At 33.5% G+C, this 15,788-nt stretch overlaps 1 protein-coding gene across 1 annotated transcript in view; it reads left to right on the top strand.

The window, feature by feature from the left end:
• Positions 1-15,788, top strand: part of STAT4 (signal transducer and activator of transcription 4) — a gene marked incomplete at its 5' end in the record, with an annotated part of 104,053 nt that overhangs the window by 58,158 nt on the left and 30,107 nt on the right. Inside the window, 4 exons of the mRNA XM_084240363.1 lie at positions 6,725-6,823; positions 9,271-9,363; positions 11,908-11,986; positions 15,441-15,526. Of these exons, the coding sequence (XP_084096489.1) occupies positions 6,725-6,823; positions 9,271-9,363; positions 11,908-11,986; positions 15,441-15,526 (357 nt within the window). The remainder of the gene's footprint in view (positions 1-6,724; positions 6,824-9,270; positions 9,364-11,907; positions 11,987-15,440; positions 15,527-15,788) is intronic.

Genomic DNA, 15,788 nt, shown 5'->3' with positions numbered 1-15,788 from the left:
ACTTCACAACACAGGGATATAGAGAGTACAGATTTCCAATTTAAAAAGTGAATAAAAACATTTTACATTATCTTGGAAATAACTGCTTTATATTGCTGAGATACCATAAAGGAAGCAATATTATTTTGAGTGCAGTATCATTGCAAGTAATCAAAAAATTGAAGTCCAAATTTCCTCAAATTGAAGTTAGGAGGAGATAATTGAAGTCTAACATTTTAATGCAATCAACTGGACTTAATATCTGCCAGTGTCTGCATCTTTTTGCTTCAGGGGCCTTCTCAGCCTATCTTAGCTTATGATTTGATATAGCACACACGTTAATGGAGGACTTCTCTTCCTGTTTCACTTATCTACTTTCATACACTGTTTTTTGGAATGAACTCTTAACTATGTTTCATGAACTAGAGGAATCCTTGTCTCAGGTTTAGCTCCTGGAGGAATCAATCCAAGCTCAAACATTTGTTGGTCACATGTTTCCTCAGAATACTATTAATACATCCTCTTTTATCCTCTCCTAAGACCTTCCTGGAACTTCTTTTACTAGCCTTGAGATCCATTACTTTTATCATGCAGTTGCCAGGTCAGTCACTGCAACCAGAGAACATGTGATAAATCCTTCAAAATGAAAAGGAAATTAGTTATATACAGTATTGACTCTCTTGCATGGGTTTGTATTTTAAAGGACAATCTCAGGGAAAGAACTCAAAGAAGTGAATGCCTATTTGTGAAATAGAAGATTCTATGGGGTTTGACTAGAGATTTTTTTCTTGAGCAAGACTTCTCAAGTCCTTTACCTCTGACTCTGATACTCCTGAAACCATTTAGGAGAAAAAGAGAAAATAAACTTGTCACTCTTTAATGACAAGTCAAATTTAGAAATTAGATGTAAGAGCAGAAGAGGAATTTGAAGGAAGGCCAAGAAATTCAGGATTAAGGAACAAAAAAAGAGCAATACAGCTTATCCATTAATTCTAAGACATCTTTTATTTCCCTTGCATTTTAATTTCACTGAAATCAAAATGCATCTTATAGTCAATAGCATCTCTTAATTGTTGTTGCCAGGTGGCAATCACAATGTCATTGTCATTACCTGTGGTGTGAAATTGGGTCATAGCTATTCATATTGTTGCCACTTCGATTGAATTATGTGCACTGTTGATATGTCACACATTGAGTTTAATTTCCCTTTAAATTGTCATCAATATAACACTAAAATTTAGGATTGAAACAAATATCATGTATGCAGAATGAGGTGGGACAAATCATCGGGATAAATTTTGATTTATGTTAAGCAAATTATTTTTCAGTAAATTATTCTAAATTCTTTATTTTCTGGGAAGTAACAACAAAGGAAAGCAACCTTTATAGATTAAAAGGAAGATGCTTACAAGTAGAAGTTGTATTATTTTTTCATTACTGAAATCATGCAAAAAGGTTGCCTATCATATACAAAGGAACAGCGGCAAGAGAAATTGTCAAATTCCTCACAATAGATGAATGAGATCTCAGCACAATAGGAGGTTGGAGTAAACAAATCGTGCATTGCATAGGATTACTATTAAGATATACAGCAATCATTTATCAGAAACTTCCTGCTGATTTTGAACAGAACGCACTGAACTTTCAGCATGATGTCACTGAGGAAAAAATAAAATAAGTATCAAAATAAATAGGTAATACCGGGGCTAGGGGATTGGTTTTCTTTGACAAAATTCAAAATTATATTATAAATACAAAATACTCTTTAAAAGGATCCAGAGTATGAGTTTCGGTTATGAAAAGCGATACATTCCTGTGATCTTACACCTAACTGTCAATTGCTAAAGTTATTACCATATTTGATTTAAACTGTAAAACAATGTTTAAGAGAAAGAATGTCCTCCAAGATGACATTGGGCATGAATAAAAATAGTATGGATGATGATTGAGTTGACTAGATATCTTCTAGATGTAGTTACCTGGGAAGCTACTATATATTCTAGTTCTCAATGAATTTATGGGCATATATATGAACAGTGGAGTAAATTTCTTCTAAAGGAATAGTGATTTTATTGTTAATTTTGATGACATGACTAGGCCACTATAGTCTTCCAATGCTTCAGTCAACAGCTATTTAAGGACTATTTGCAGAAGGATTTATTAGCTTTTATCTGAAAACTTTCTAGTGAGTATTATTAGTAAGTTGAGAAAGGTGGCAAGCTCAAAACATACAGAATGGAGACAATAGTTGTACACACTTTATAGAAAGGCAGCATCACCAACATTCTTTACTGCCTAGTGGACATAATTTTATGGGAAAATATGGATGTCAATAAAAATAAGTTTATAAGAGAGTTAGAAAAGTTAAATTCTAAACATGTGAATAAGTTTTAGACCTATATTAATCAATTTATTTTATGCATGGTTACCCTTTTATATATTCATAATACTGATTTGTGATTTTAAAAACTATATTGCTATTGAAATAAAACAAAAGAATTCTTTCAATTCTTTAAATAGATGTTGAAATAAATCAAAAGGATTCTTTTAATTATTTTTATCACTATGAGACTGTGATCAGATAAAATTCTTAGTGATAAGAAACATTACACTTTGTATTTTTGCAAGGCAATAAACATTAATAAAAATAGTCATTCATTAATAAAAAATTTGATACACTAGTACTATATAACAAGTCTGAATGTATATTATACAGCCACAGGGAGAAAAATTCATGAAATAGATTTTAACTTTAAATAACTGATAAAATTAATCAGGCAAAAAAAGATCAACAAAAAGACAAATTTGAACAATTAATGAACTTGGGTTAATACACTTATATTCAACAATTGTGGAACTGACATTCTTTACAAGATCATGTGCAACATTTACTAAAAATCTATATGCTGGAACATAACACAAAAAAAGTCCAACAAATTTTATGTTATTGAAGTCATCGGGAGCATCTATTCTGATCAGAAATTAAGTGATGCTAAAAGTCCATAAAAACAAGCACTTATGTTTGGAAATTAATCAGTGCTTTTCTAAATAAATCTTCGGATAGAGGTAAAATCTTGACAGAATTAGATGACTAAAAAGGAAGAAAAACTTTATTAATATTTATATGATTTGTATATGCATAAAATCCAAAAGAAATTATAGATCAATTTTTATAATTGATAAGCAACATTACAAATACATAATTATCATCAATGAGCTTAGCAAAGTTGCTAGATTTTAAAATCAATTATATATCTCATATATAATCAATTATATTTCTACAAATCAGCAAAATCAATTAAGAAAGATACGATTTATTACATTATCAAAAATACAACTGCATAGAATTAAACCTAGCCAAGAATGTATAAGATCTCTGTGGAAATTATAATACTTATTAAATTAGAACACAATTTAAATATGCCAATTCTCCCAAATATATCTAAATATTTAATGTCATTCAGATTCTCAACATGGTTGTGTGTGTATAGCTTGACGAATTGATTCTAAGGTTTATATGAAAATACAAAGAAATCCTATTCTACATAACATCAAAGTGTTTTATAAAGTTTTAATAATTAAAGGTTGCCTACTAATAAAGCAAAGACAGACAGAACCAGAAGATAGAATTAAATGCAGAAGCGAACCACAAGTCACTTGATTTATTACAGAGTAGATCCAGCACATCAGTGGTTAAAGAAAAGAAAGTTCAATAAATGTTAGAATGGAGTATCCTTATAGGAAATAAAGAAAGGAACCTTTCATTATTAACCAGCTCCAAGTGAATTCAATGAAAGCCTATGCTATAAAGACTTAAAAGATATTCTAGAGGAAAACACCATGGTTACAGGTTAGAAAAAGATTTCTTAAGTCTTGAAAAGCACAAACCATAACAAATTAATCAATTTGACTTCATTAATATTAAAAACTTGTATTCATTAACACTTCAAGATTATCAAAAGACAAGATTTAAAGTAGAGCACTTGTGCAGTGCAAAAACCCAAGAGAGACAGACACACAACAGAAAATGTAGGGCCTCCCTGGAGGCACAAGGGGTTAAGCACTGCACTATGAAGCAATTTGCAGCTTCTGTAGCATGAGTTCGATCCCCGGCCCACCAAAGAGCAACCCACATGGCACAGCAGACCTCTCCCGACTCGCCTGCTGCTCCTCTTAGCAGTGTACTTCGGTCAATCTGCCTGTTCTGCACCCCACTCTGTCTCTGTTGTATCCTCTCACACACACACCCCAGCCCGCACCTCTGGCCTGTACCCCAGCTCTTGTATGCATAAATAAATAAATCTTTAAAAAAAATAAAAAGAAAATGGACAGTTTCTTTTTCTCTTCCTTCCTTCCTCCCACCAATACACACTTGGGGTGTTTTATTATTGTTTTGTTTAGTCTTTGGTTTTGCTGTATTGTTGACTTTTTTTTTTTTGAGGCCCATCTGAGTGGTAACTACTGAAAGATGAACATGAGTATATTTTTGATACTTATGAAAAAAGGTGTTAATTTGGTTTTGAATTGATAGTGATATATTTTCCATAAGTTGTTTCTGTTTCATACATTTCAGTGAGGGAAAAGAGTAAAAGGAAAGTGAAAAGATAATCTGCAAGAAACTAAAGGTGATTATTTGCTCTTAACGAAAAGAAAAAATGAATAATCTTAGAAGATACAGGGGAAACTGAAGCTGAAAGGGAAGGTAAAAGAAATTCAAGTAGGAAAGGAAAAATGAAAAGTGTACACAATAGAACTGGGAAATGTTGAAAGTCAGGAAAAAAAACTTCTCTGTGAGAAAAACAAAGACAAATAATGATACTTAGACTTAGAGGAACTCCTAGCCTCCAATGGGAAAGTTTTTAAGTTTCCATAAATGAGTCTCCAAATTAGCCCTGGAAGAAGAACCTTACCTTTAACAATAAAATATTTTCATAGTAACTGAAATGCAAAATGTGAAAATATAATTCTTTATGCAGATTAAATGGAAATAAATGGGAAAAAAATCAATAGATGGGAATATTAGTAATGGAACAAATTCTAACTAGGAATAACTAAAATTGTCAGCATGCAGAAACAAAAAATTTGCTATACCTGCTTAATAAGTTGATTATTTTAATTTCTTTACCTTATGAGTTACTGTCAAGTAAATGGGGGAAGGCCTTTCTGATTTAAAGGGGATAAAGAGTTTTGAAGACTATAAAATATGGAAAAGCAGAAACTCAGATGCTTGACGTTTACCCTAGTTTTACAAATAGAAATGCTAATTAATGTTTATTGACTAATAAAACTACCAGCAGTCAAGTCTATAAAAATGTTTACAACCAATAAACTCACTTCTTTCTTATAAAGACACTTTGGTTTACCAGTTTGTATAAACTACTTTCATTAATTGTTAATTTGTCATTTTGTGCACTGTTCTACTATTGAACTTATGGCCATTTCATGGATAATTAGCACCACCTTCAGAGAGTAGGAGAAAGATAAACAAAATAAATGTATTTGTGTACATTTATTGAGCTTCCCATTAACCTTGCCTTGGAAAAAGTCTACTAACAAAGAAGTTTAACACCTCTGATGATGTTGCTCAAATTATGGCTGTAAACAAAGGTTGGAAACAGATACCTAACAAGGGGTGTGGCTGATAAGAGTGTCTAGTCACACGTTGTGGGCAATGTGGCAACTATGGTTAGTATGAGCTCCCTCTCTAGGATTGTAAGTTATGTGTTTATACTCTTTTCTTTTTTATTAAAATAGCATTGGTTTAAAACATTATATAGGTTTCAGATGTATGATATTAAAATTTGACATGTGTATTTATTACATTGTGATTGACACCAAAAATCTAGTTTCAATCCACTACCATATATTGACCTAAACACTCTTCGCCTTTCTCCTCTAGCAACCACCGATTTGTTCTTATAATGTCAGAATTTGTTTTTGTTTTGTCTTATTCACTTGTTTTGTTTCTATATCTTCTACATGAGTGAAATCATATAGTTTCCTTCTCTACCTGACTTATTTCACTTAGAATAATGACCTCTATGTCCATCCATGTTGCTGCAAATAGCAAAATTTCATCTTTTTTATAAGTGAGTAGTATTTCATTGTGCATGCATATCACATCTTTTTCCATTCATGCACTGATAGCAACTTAGATTGTTTCCATGTACAAGTTACAATGTTGAAACTTACACAACATACTTAATGGCTAAATGAGACACACAGGCTGCCAGTTTACAACACCTTCACCTTTAGCATTGATAATGAGACATATATGTTTAGATACCATAAAAATATTGTTGCAGAAATGTTTCACTCTAGTATGCTGACAGCCAACATGATAGAACCCAAATAAAAGCTTTATGCACACTATGAAGCTCAAAGTTAAGTGAATAGCTAGTGCCATCTTGATTCATAATTATTTCGAGAAGTAACTCTTTTACTTAAAACCTATCATAAGTCTAAAGCAAACTGATCCTCCTGATGTGTGTTCAGAGGCTATCTACAGAGATGCTCAAGAAGTATCCTTGTTAAAAATGATATTTGAAGACAAAGTAATGTGTCAATTAGGCAGGTAGATTCATAATATAAGTTTCTGTGCTTTATGATAGAATAGATTGCTGTAACAAATCCCAACTCATTTTACTTACTTACTGGGAGATTTTTTTGAGTTTTAAGTAGTGTTTTTTCTTGTGAGATCCATGTTTAAACTTTTATATTGTTTTACACACTATTTTTTTTCCAGGGAAAATTTCATGGAAATCCAATGCATGTAGCTGTGGTTATTTCAAATTGCTTAAGGGAGGAGAGGAGAATATTGGCTGCAGCCAACATGCCTGTTCAGGTAATATTTTTTTGAATGTGTGATCTTGTCACCTTGAATTCAGTTTTTCTAAAGCAAATTCTTACCTTCTTCCAAAGTAGCTTCTTATTTTTATGCTAGTGGTGTCTCTCTTTCAGTCACTCGGAATCTAGGTCTTGGGATCACCTTTTCTCTGCCTCCTTATTGAGATAATTACCAAGTCTTTCCAAAGTTTGTTTCCAAAGTGCTGTCTACACCTTTATTTCTGTTTTCACTGGTCATGCTCTGCCCCATCCCCAACTGAAATCCTAATTATCGTCAGGCTCTGCTTCCCTCAGCATGTTCATCCTCAGGGATTGATTTTGCGCAAAAGTCTTCAGGAGCTCCCAGTTTCCTCACAAATCCAAACTATGGCACAAGCAGCAACTTGTTTGACAGAAACGTCATAAATACTTGCTTGCCAGTTGCTTAATGTACTTTCCCATGTTTTTGATTGTTTTATCTCACTATGCTGAATGAATTCAGAGTCCCCATCAAAAGTAAATAGAGGGAAAAAAAAAAGTAAACAGAGGAATTGATGACATCCTTAGAATACTTTTTCAATTAATCCTTATAAAAGGGAGTCAGTAATTTTCCAAATGACATCCTCCAAAATTTGCCATTATATTTCTGAAGGTCCGCAAGAAAGTATTTTTTTTTTCAACTATTAAAGGTTTGCGTTGTTTTTTTGACCGTATGGAGTTTATTTAATTTTAAATATAAATTATAATAAGTTCTTGAAGTAAAAATAGTTTCAGTGCTTTTGGGGTAAAAATTGAGTTTCTTTTACTAATATATGATACTGTCGTATATATTCTCAGCTCTCTGTTTTTGTGTCCCTCTTATGTCTCATCATTTTAGTGTGTGGTGGTGTTGTCATTGTTCCCTTCAAGTGTCAGATATCAAATTAAAAATAATCCATTTATTTGAGTAGATGTTCATCCAGTCATTGCAAATAATCTACCAGTACTACACACTGCCACAAACGCAGCACTGGCTGTAATTTTCAAGTAGGAAACAAATAATAGAGGCCAAAATAAGAGAAATGAGACAGAGGGAATTTTATAAAGGCTTACCAATCATAGAATGTGGTGTAGTTGAAAGAGCAGTTGATTGAAAGTCAAGGACATGAGTTCCATTTGAGCTTTCACTACTGGTTTGCTGTGGATCTTAATCATCAACCTTTCCACCCATAACTCCCAACTCAACTGTCAGAATAAAGGGTTACTGACATCTAAAGCTGACAATTCTAGATATTTTATATCTAAGAAACTGGATTCTGTACCAAATTCTGATGTGTGTGTAATTTTTCCCACATCATAAAGCAATTCTCTGACACTAGCTGGGTGTCCTTTAAATCAACTCAATTCTGACTCCTTCTACCTGGAGGTAACATCAGATATCACAGGTTAAGGGGTCACGTCTACATGACTGCCCCCTACTCTGTTCAGCAGCCAATGACATTCCATGTTGTCAGTTGGCTTCTAACCTGCTGGTTTATAGGTTAGAGGTTTCTATCACCTCCTTCTCAAGTTTGATTAATTTGCTTATCAGTGAATCTTATCCTGCTAGATTTGATATCACTAATTCTGAATTTAAGTGCAACTTGAATTAAGTCCAACCCCAGGCTGGTTCTCCTGGTAACAAGCCCACATCATTAGGTGGCTTCCAAAAGTCACTTCATTAATATTAATAAAAGAAAGACACCTTTAACACTGTCATTACTTGGGAAATTCTAAGGGATTTAGGAGCGCTGTGCTAGAAATAGAAAGAAAACCAAGCACATATTTCTTCTGTTATGTCACAAAATCACAGGAACATACTCAATGTCAGATTATTACAGTGGCTAAGAAATGGTGCTTGGAGAGAAGCTCATCACCCTCTATTTAATCAGGCTAACATTTTTGCATATTCTTTAGCAAACTCCCTTTGTGTTAGTGTAAAAATAAATTTCATCCTTGCAGACCCACATCCCTTATCCTGAATTTGAGTACAACTTAATGTAGTTCTACTAGATAAATTTTTAAATTATTTGTTTTATAGAATTTCAAAAAGAATAGAGATGTATTATTGAAAATTAGAAAAAAAATTTAAATCACATATTATCTGCAATTTCACTATCCAAAGATAACATTTTGTGGTGTATTTTCTTCCAGTTAAATGTTTTGTATGTATATATAGTCACATGTATGTATATATAGTCGTACATTTATAAATATGTGTACACATATAAGAAATGAAGATCATATATATGGTGTTTTTATAATCTTCACTTTTTTAATTTTTGTTTAATTGTGATTCATTCTTTTTCTACAGCATGAATTTTAATGACTGTGAAGTATTTAGCATACTGATGTAAATCTCAGTTCAAAGTATGTGCTACATATACTACATTAGACATAAACTTGTTTTATTAACATCATTGAAATTTCAAGACATTCTTTTTACAGGGACCTCTGGAGAAATCTCTACAAAGTTCTTCAGTTTCAGAAAGACAAAGGAATGTGGAACACAAAGTGGCTGCCATTAAAAATAGCGTGCAGGTGAGTGATCTTACAGCTGCTAAGGAAGGCCAGTCATTGTCCCTGCACAACTCTGCTCCTTTCTCCCATGTGCCCAGAGTTAGTGCATGCAGAAATCAAAGAGCAAATTGCTAGGAAGGTAAATACCTCTCACACACTATGTTCACAATAGAAAAGATATCTTCATGCAAAGTCTTTTAAATTCAATTTGTATTCCTTTGATGTGGAGCTATTCATGTAATCTATTTCATCTTGCATGAGCTTTGGTAATCTGTATTTTTCAAGAACTTTGCTCATTTCATCTTTATTGCAGTTAAGTTCTTTTATTATCTTTTGAGTATCAAAAGACTTTGTAATATTATCTCTTTCATTTTGCTCTTTATTTTCATATTGCTCTTTGTTTCCCGATCTGTCTGGCTAGAGAGCTATCAATTTCATTGATCTAGAGATTTCTTAAATGAGAATAACTGTCTTCCAATTTGTACATGCAATGTAACATATTGGTACAAAAGGCTAGTCCTGGGCCCCAAAGTGAGATTAACTCTATGGATCTGAGCCTTTGTGGGCTCAGACCAAAACTGAACTCAAATGGAAACCATGTCTTTGCTTATCTCTTCTCTCTTCCCTATTCCACTCCATGGACCTCCATGCGCCTGATCCCTGCCTCAGGCTCTGATTCCAGAACACCTGACCTGAAGTGTAGGCAAGCAGGGCCTGTTAATAAGTGCATTTCCCCCACTTAAGCCATAACCTCAGGTTCTTTGTGGAATGTTTTCAAATGTGACTTTTCAGAGGCATGGCATTAGTTTCATATGCTTTTCATTAAGATAGTCTGCAAGATATTGCCTTCCCTTTGCTTTTAATTTTGTGATCAAAAGATGAAATCCCTAAATATTTCTGCTTTAAAATAACACTTAATTTTATCACATTTTTTATTCATGTAGGTTTCCTCCCTTTTAGTAGTCCATAGCATTCCATTGGTCTTTGTTTTCAAAAACTTAACATTTAGATGAAATTCTACAAGTGGTATTGAGATATGATGAAAAGAAAGAATAAAGTCCTTGAAAGATGCTTGATTGGATTTGATTTCTAGCTAGAGTGTTTACTACTATATAACTTTAAACCTGTTTCCTCACATGAAAATTGGAAATAATTTACTCCGCAGGTTTCTGAAAGGATAATGTATGTAAAGTTTAGACACAACACAGCTTGCTGGAAAATTGATAGCTGTTATTATTGAGTGTATAGACAATATACCCTCTCAAAACTCCAAGTCCTTCATAGCCACCCATTGCTTCTATTTTATTCCTTTTCTACAGTGTATAAACATCAAAAAGTTATTTCAGAGAATAACTTAGGATAACAAACAGGAATGAGGACAGTAATCATAGCTAAGGTTTATTTAGCGTGTGTCTGGTACCAGGCACTGTTATCCTTACAGCTCCATGAGGTAGATACTATTTTTACTGCCCTTTCTTTGCCTCATTCTATCCCACCCCTTTTAATAAACAGAGAAGATGAAATGCAAGACACTTGCCCAAATTCATACAGCTATTAAGTTGTAGAGTTAAGATACAAATTCACACTATCTAGACTCAAAATTTGGTACTTTCTTTAACCAATAATTTTTCTGACTGAAATTTGAATTTGTAGAAAAAGGGTATTGATTTGTTTCCTTGGAGAAGAGAAGACTTCTTGGAATAAGTAGGCAGTAGAACTTTTGGTTTTCTAAGAAGAAAGGGTGGTAGGCTAAGATCAAGGAAGCAGTGGGTCTAAGTTTGGTGAAGGGTCCCGGTGGGGGAGGAGGAGCAGGGTGGGAAGTCACATGACCAGCTTTCCCCATCAAACTCCATCAATGGAAAGTCCTGTTTACATCTTTAAGGCTCTGTTTCTTCACTTGTAAAAGTGAGGATAAGCACCTTCATAGGATTGCTGTGAAGACTACATGAGATAAACATTAAAAGCTTAGTACAGATCTTGACACTTAATACCTATTATGTTGAGCAGAAATATATCACTTGGTTTGGAGACAAGTAAAGAAAAATCTCAAGAACAAAATTAAACAGAGGAAACATATTTTTTTTCCTATGGAGTGAGAAGAAAACCTTTTTAAACTGAGTTTTCATAATGCACAGCAGATTAGAATGGAGACTACACTTGAAAAGATAAAGACTTTATCCTTTAAGGAGGATAGTTGGTGAATTAACACAAGTTATTCGGAGAATAACTTAGGATAACAAACAGGAATGAGGACAGTATATGAAGCTAAAAGGGAAAAAGTATCCATATGCTTTTTAGATTAGTAGCACATTTGGAACTAATTGAGAAATGAGAGGCAAGATTTCTAAAACTGAAAAATTTCCTAACAATCTAGAAAAGAGTTGGAAGAGTAAATTAAATCTGGATGGTTATTCAAATTTCATGAGAAATGAGTTCTTCTTAATGTAGGTTCTATATAGGTGTGGGTAGGATATTAGTGAACAGTGGGACCACTAGTGGATGTTAAAATGTTAAGTTTCCTTGACATGCTTGATTGTAACAAGGGTATGTTTTCTTTGTAAAAAGATGACAGAACAAGATACCAAATATTTAGAAGATTTGCAAGATGAATTTGATTACAGATATAAAACAATTCAGACAATGGGTAAGTTTTTGTTTTGTCTATAATTCTATATAGGTGCATAAAGGCAACATGACTAATTTACTGACAGGATTGATACATAAATTTGATTAATTCCCTAAGTTAGCTTTTTTTTTTAAGGGAGGACATAAGCTACGAGTATTTATTTTGCTTCCCCTTTTTCTCTCCATACAAATATTTCTTTTTACTAATGAATTCAAAGTAAGTTATATAGCTCATGACAAATCATCCCAACTTCAGCTTACATATCTAAAAAATAAGAAAACTTGCCCATAGGATCAAAATATTATCACAGCTAAGTAACAAAATTATCTACTATGATAAGGAAATTACTAATATCATTCCTAGCTAAATTTTTAAATATAATTTTAAAGTAGAAATGTGGTTAACAGTAGGAAGTTTGGGAAATAGACAAAGATATTAAAAATTAAAGATTATATGAAATTCTACATTCTCAGAGAAACTGTCAATGTTAGTATATTTCTATCGAGTCTTTCTCCTGAATGTTATTTATTTTTTAAAAATTGAGGTTACCCTACATAATTTTATGTACTGTATTTTAAACTAAAGTTTTGTTTTTAAGTTTGTCCTCTTACTGTAAAAAACCTTCAAAAAATAATTTCAATGTGTCAAAATGTAATGCTTCTGTAATTTATTTGACTGTATCATTATGGTTAAACATTGAGGATTTTTTTTAAGAATGTGAGCAAAGTGTGAGACTATTCATTTAAAGTGTGTTGTAAATAGTGGGACAGTTGGCAAAATCCTAATTAGGTATAAATTACTTAACAAAACTGTACCAGTGGTAAGTTACTCCTTTTGATCATTGTACTTTGCTTATATGAGATGTTAGAGGAAACTGGATGAAGGACATATGAAAACTCTGTCCTATTTTTGAAATCTTTTTTAGCTTTAAGGTTATTTTGAGATAATTTTTTTAAATGGATGTAAATCTTTCTTTTACAGAATGATCATTAGCTTTGGAATGCTACCTTAAAATTTATCTGAAAGGATATGTGGATGATTATAATCAACTTCTTAACTTTTCATCTAAGTTTTTTTAAAAAAAGATTTCTAGGGGCCTCCCTGGTGGTGCAAGGAGTTAAGCACAACACTGTGAAGCTACCCGCAGCCTCTACAGCATGAGTAACATCCCTGGCCAGCCAGGGAGGTGACCACATGGTGCAGCAGACCTCTCCTGTCTCTCCAGCTACTCCCCTCAGCAGTGTATTTCAGTGAATCTGCCTATTCTGCTCCCTACTCTGTCTCTGGTGAATCCTCTCACCCTCCGCGCCTCTGGCCTGTATCCCAGTTCTTGTATGTATAAATAAATAAATCTTTTTAAAAACCCTGTGGGTTACCTCCCTGGCCTGGAATAAAACCATGCTGCAGGGCTGGCAATAGCTTGATAGATAGCACTGAGACTTTAAACCCCTGTGCCACCAAGGAGAACCACTTTTTTTTTTTTTAATAATAATAAATTTTATTGTTATATTCCCCATACAATTGCAGCCCCCCCATTCTGACCCCAATCCCTCCCCTCCCACCCCCGCCCCCCTAAAAGTGTCTCTGGTTCATAGTTTTTTGTTGATTTTGATTTTCACTTTCTTATAGTTATTCATTTTCCTGGTCCCTTATTTAAGTTTTCTAGATTCCTGCTATGAGTGAGACCATCCGGTATTTTTCTTTTTCTTTTTGGCTTATTTCGCTGAGCATGATCCCTTCCAGCGCCATCCATGTTGCTGCAAATTGCATGTGTTTATCTTTTTTGAATGCTGAGTAATATTCCATGGTGTATATGTACCACATCTTCTTGATCCAGTCATCTATTTTTGGGCATTTGGGTTGTTTCCAAAGCTTAGCTATTGTAAACAGTGCTGCTATAAACATAGGGGTGCAGGTGTTCTTTGGAATTGATGTTTCTGTGTACTTTGGGTAAATACCTAGGAGTGGAATTGCTGGATCATAAGGAAGCTCTATGTTTAGTAGGTCCAGAAATCTCCACACAGCTTTTAAGGAGAACCACTTTTCATTTAAGATTTAAAAGAGAAGATACTAAGAAATTTGTTTCTTCTGGAATAGGTCAGAAGTGACATGTTCTAGCATCTTCAGAATGTCTTGATTCCCATAAAATGTTATTCAAAAGATTCATAATTGCTTGTATGTATAATTTTTCCCTCCATAAGTATCACAAACATGGATTTCATTGAATTATTAAAGGCATCCCTAAATTGCATATGTAAACTGACAGTTTTAAGAATCAGAATATAATAATATACCTTAAACAAGAAAATTATTTTGTACTTAATATATTGTGATTGGAGTCACTTTAATACTCTCAGTGCTTCATAAGCATCACGAAGAATAAAAATACTTTATCAGTTAAATCAGCAAATACTTATTATATTGGTTATAAATGAAATCATGTGTGTTAAGTAAAATGAAAGATATATGGGAAGCAAGTCATAGCCTTACTACTGCAAAGAGGGAAGTGATAGTTGATGAACTTTTGAATTAAAAAAATGCTATATACACATTTTGCTACATGTAGATCTAGAAGCCAGTGAATCTGTGAATTAATACAACCATTTGTTTATTCTGTAGATAGAACTGGCACAGAGTTGTTCTGGGCCTCTCTTTTTCAAATTACACAAGTCAGATCAGCATTCCAAACCTTCATTTTTGATATAAGCAATTTTTGGTATAAACAATGACTTGCTTCATACCAAGAAAGCATATGTTTAAATTAAATACATTCAAATGAAACAATGTAGTGTTTATTGCACATCTCCCACTTAAGAAGATATGGCATTTGGGGATTTTTTTTTTTAAATGAGATATTTTTCTTAATTTGCAATTCTTTCCCACTTCACCTAGTGTTACTGTGAGACTAACACACATTATAAAGAAAAAGGGAAAGTTCATGATACTAAGAAGTTAAAATTGCACTCTACCAGACAGTTTCCTGTAACTCTGGGTACAAAGTGAGGAGGGAGGAGTGAGTATCAGAAGAAAACAAATATAACTTAATTATGGACACAAAGGAAGGCCCCACTCCTTTCTTACTTATGCCAGTCAACTTATGCCACTTATATCAATGTAGAGATATCTACTGAGGAATTTGTTAGAAAACCTTTTTATCTCCTCCTCCCAGCCCTCCAAGCCTCTTATTACCTCTGCATTCCTCACTCCACCCCCATCATCCAAAAAAGAAAAGGAGCATGATATGAAGTCTGATCTTCCTTCAAGGTTAGTAAGCTAGAGAGCTCCTCTCTGACATGCTTAGATATAGCCCTTCACGCAAAATCAGCAGACAAAATGCACTGCAAAGCTCATTTCTGGTGGCCCCATTTAGACTTTTCGTTTTAGGATCTTGCAGGTTGCAGTCACCTTGGCTTTCCCGACAGATAGCTTTGTATTGGAGAGGATGCTAAATCGGATGACTTTGCCTTTACAGACCAGGGTGACAAGAATAGCGCCCTCATGAACCAGGAAGTTTTGACTCTGCAAGAAATGCTTAACAGCCTTGATTTCAAGAGAAAGGTTAGTGAAAGATTATAATTTGGATTTATGCCTGTTTTTTTCTTATTTTCCTGCATCTAGTCCTACTGAAGGCTCAGGTTCTTGGATTTTACCAGATCCATTTACACTGAATGAACAGTTTACAAAGCTGGACCTCCTCAAGTCTGTGCATCTTGCTTATGTTGTACATTATTACTATAGTCACCATTCATTTCAAGGTGAACGTTTTATTTGCCACTGTTTCAGACATGAATGTTTCAGTTGCTTGTCTTGATATGCTGAG

The sequence above is a fragment of the Talpa europaea genome (genome assembly GCF_964194135.1).
Source record: "Talpa europaea genome assembly, chromosome: 1".
Taxonomy (NCBI): domain Eukaryota; kingdom Metazoa; phylum Chordata; class Mammalia; order Eulipotyphla; family Talpidae; genus Talpa; species Talpa europaea.
This window is presented reverse-complemented; position numbering and strand designations above follow the sequence as displayed.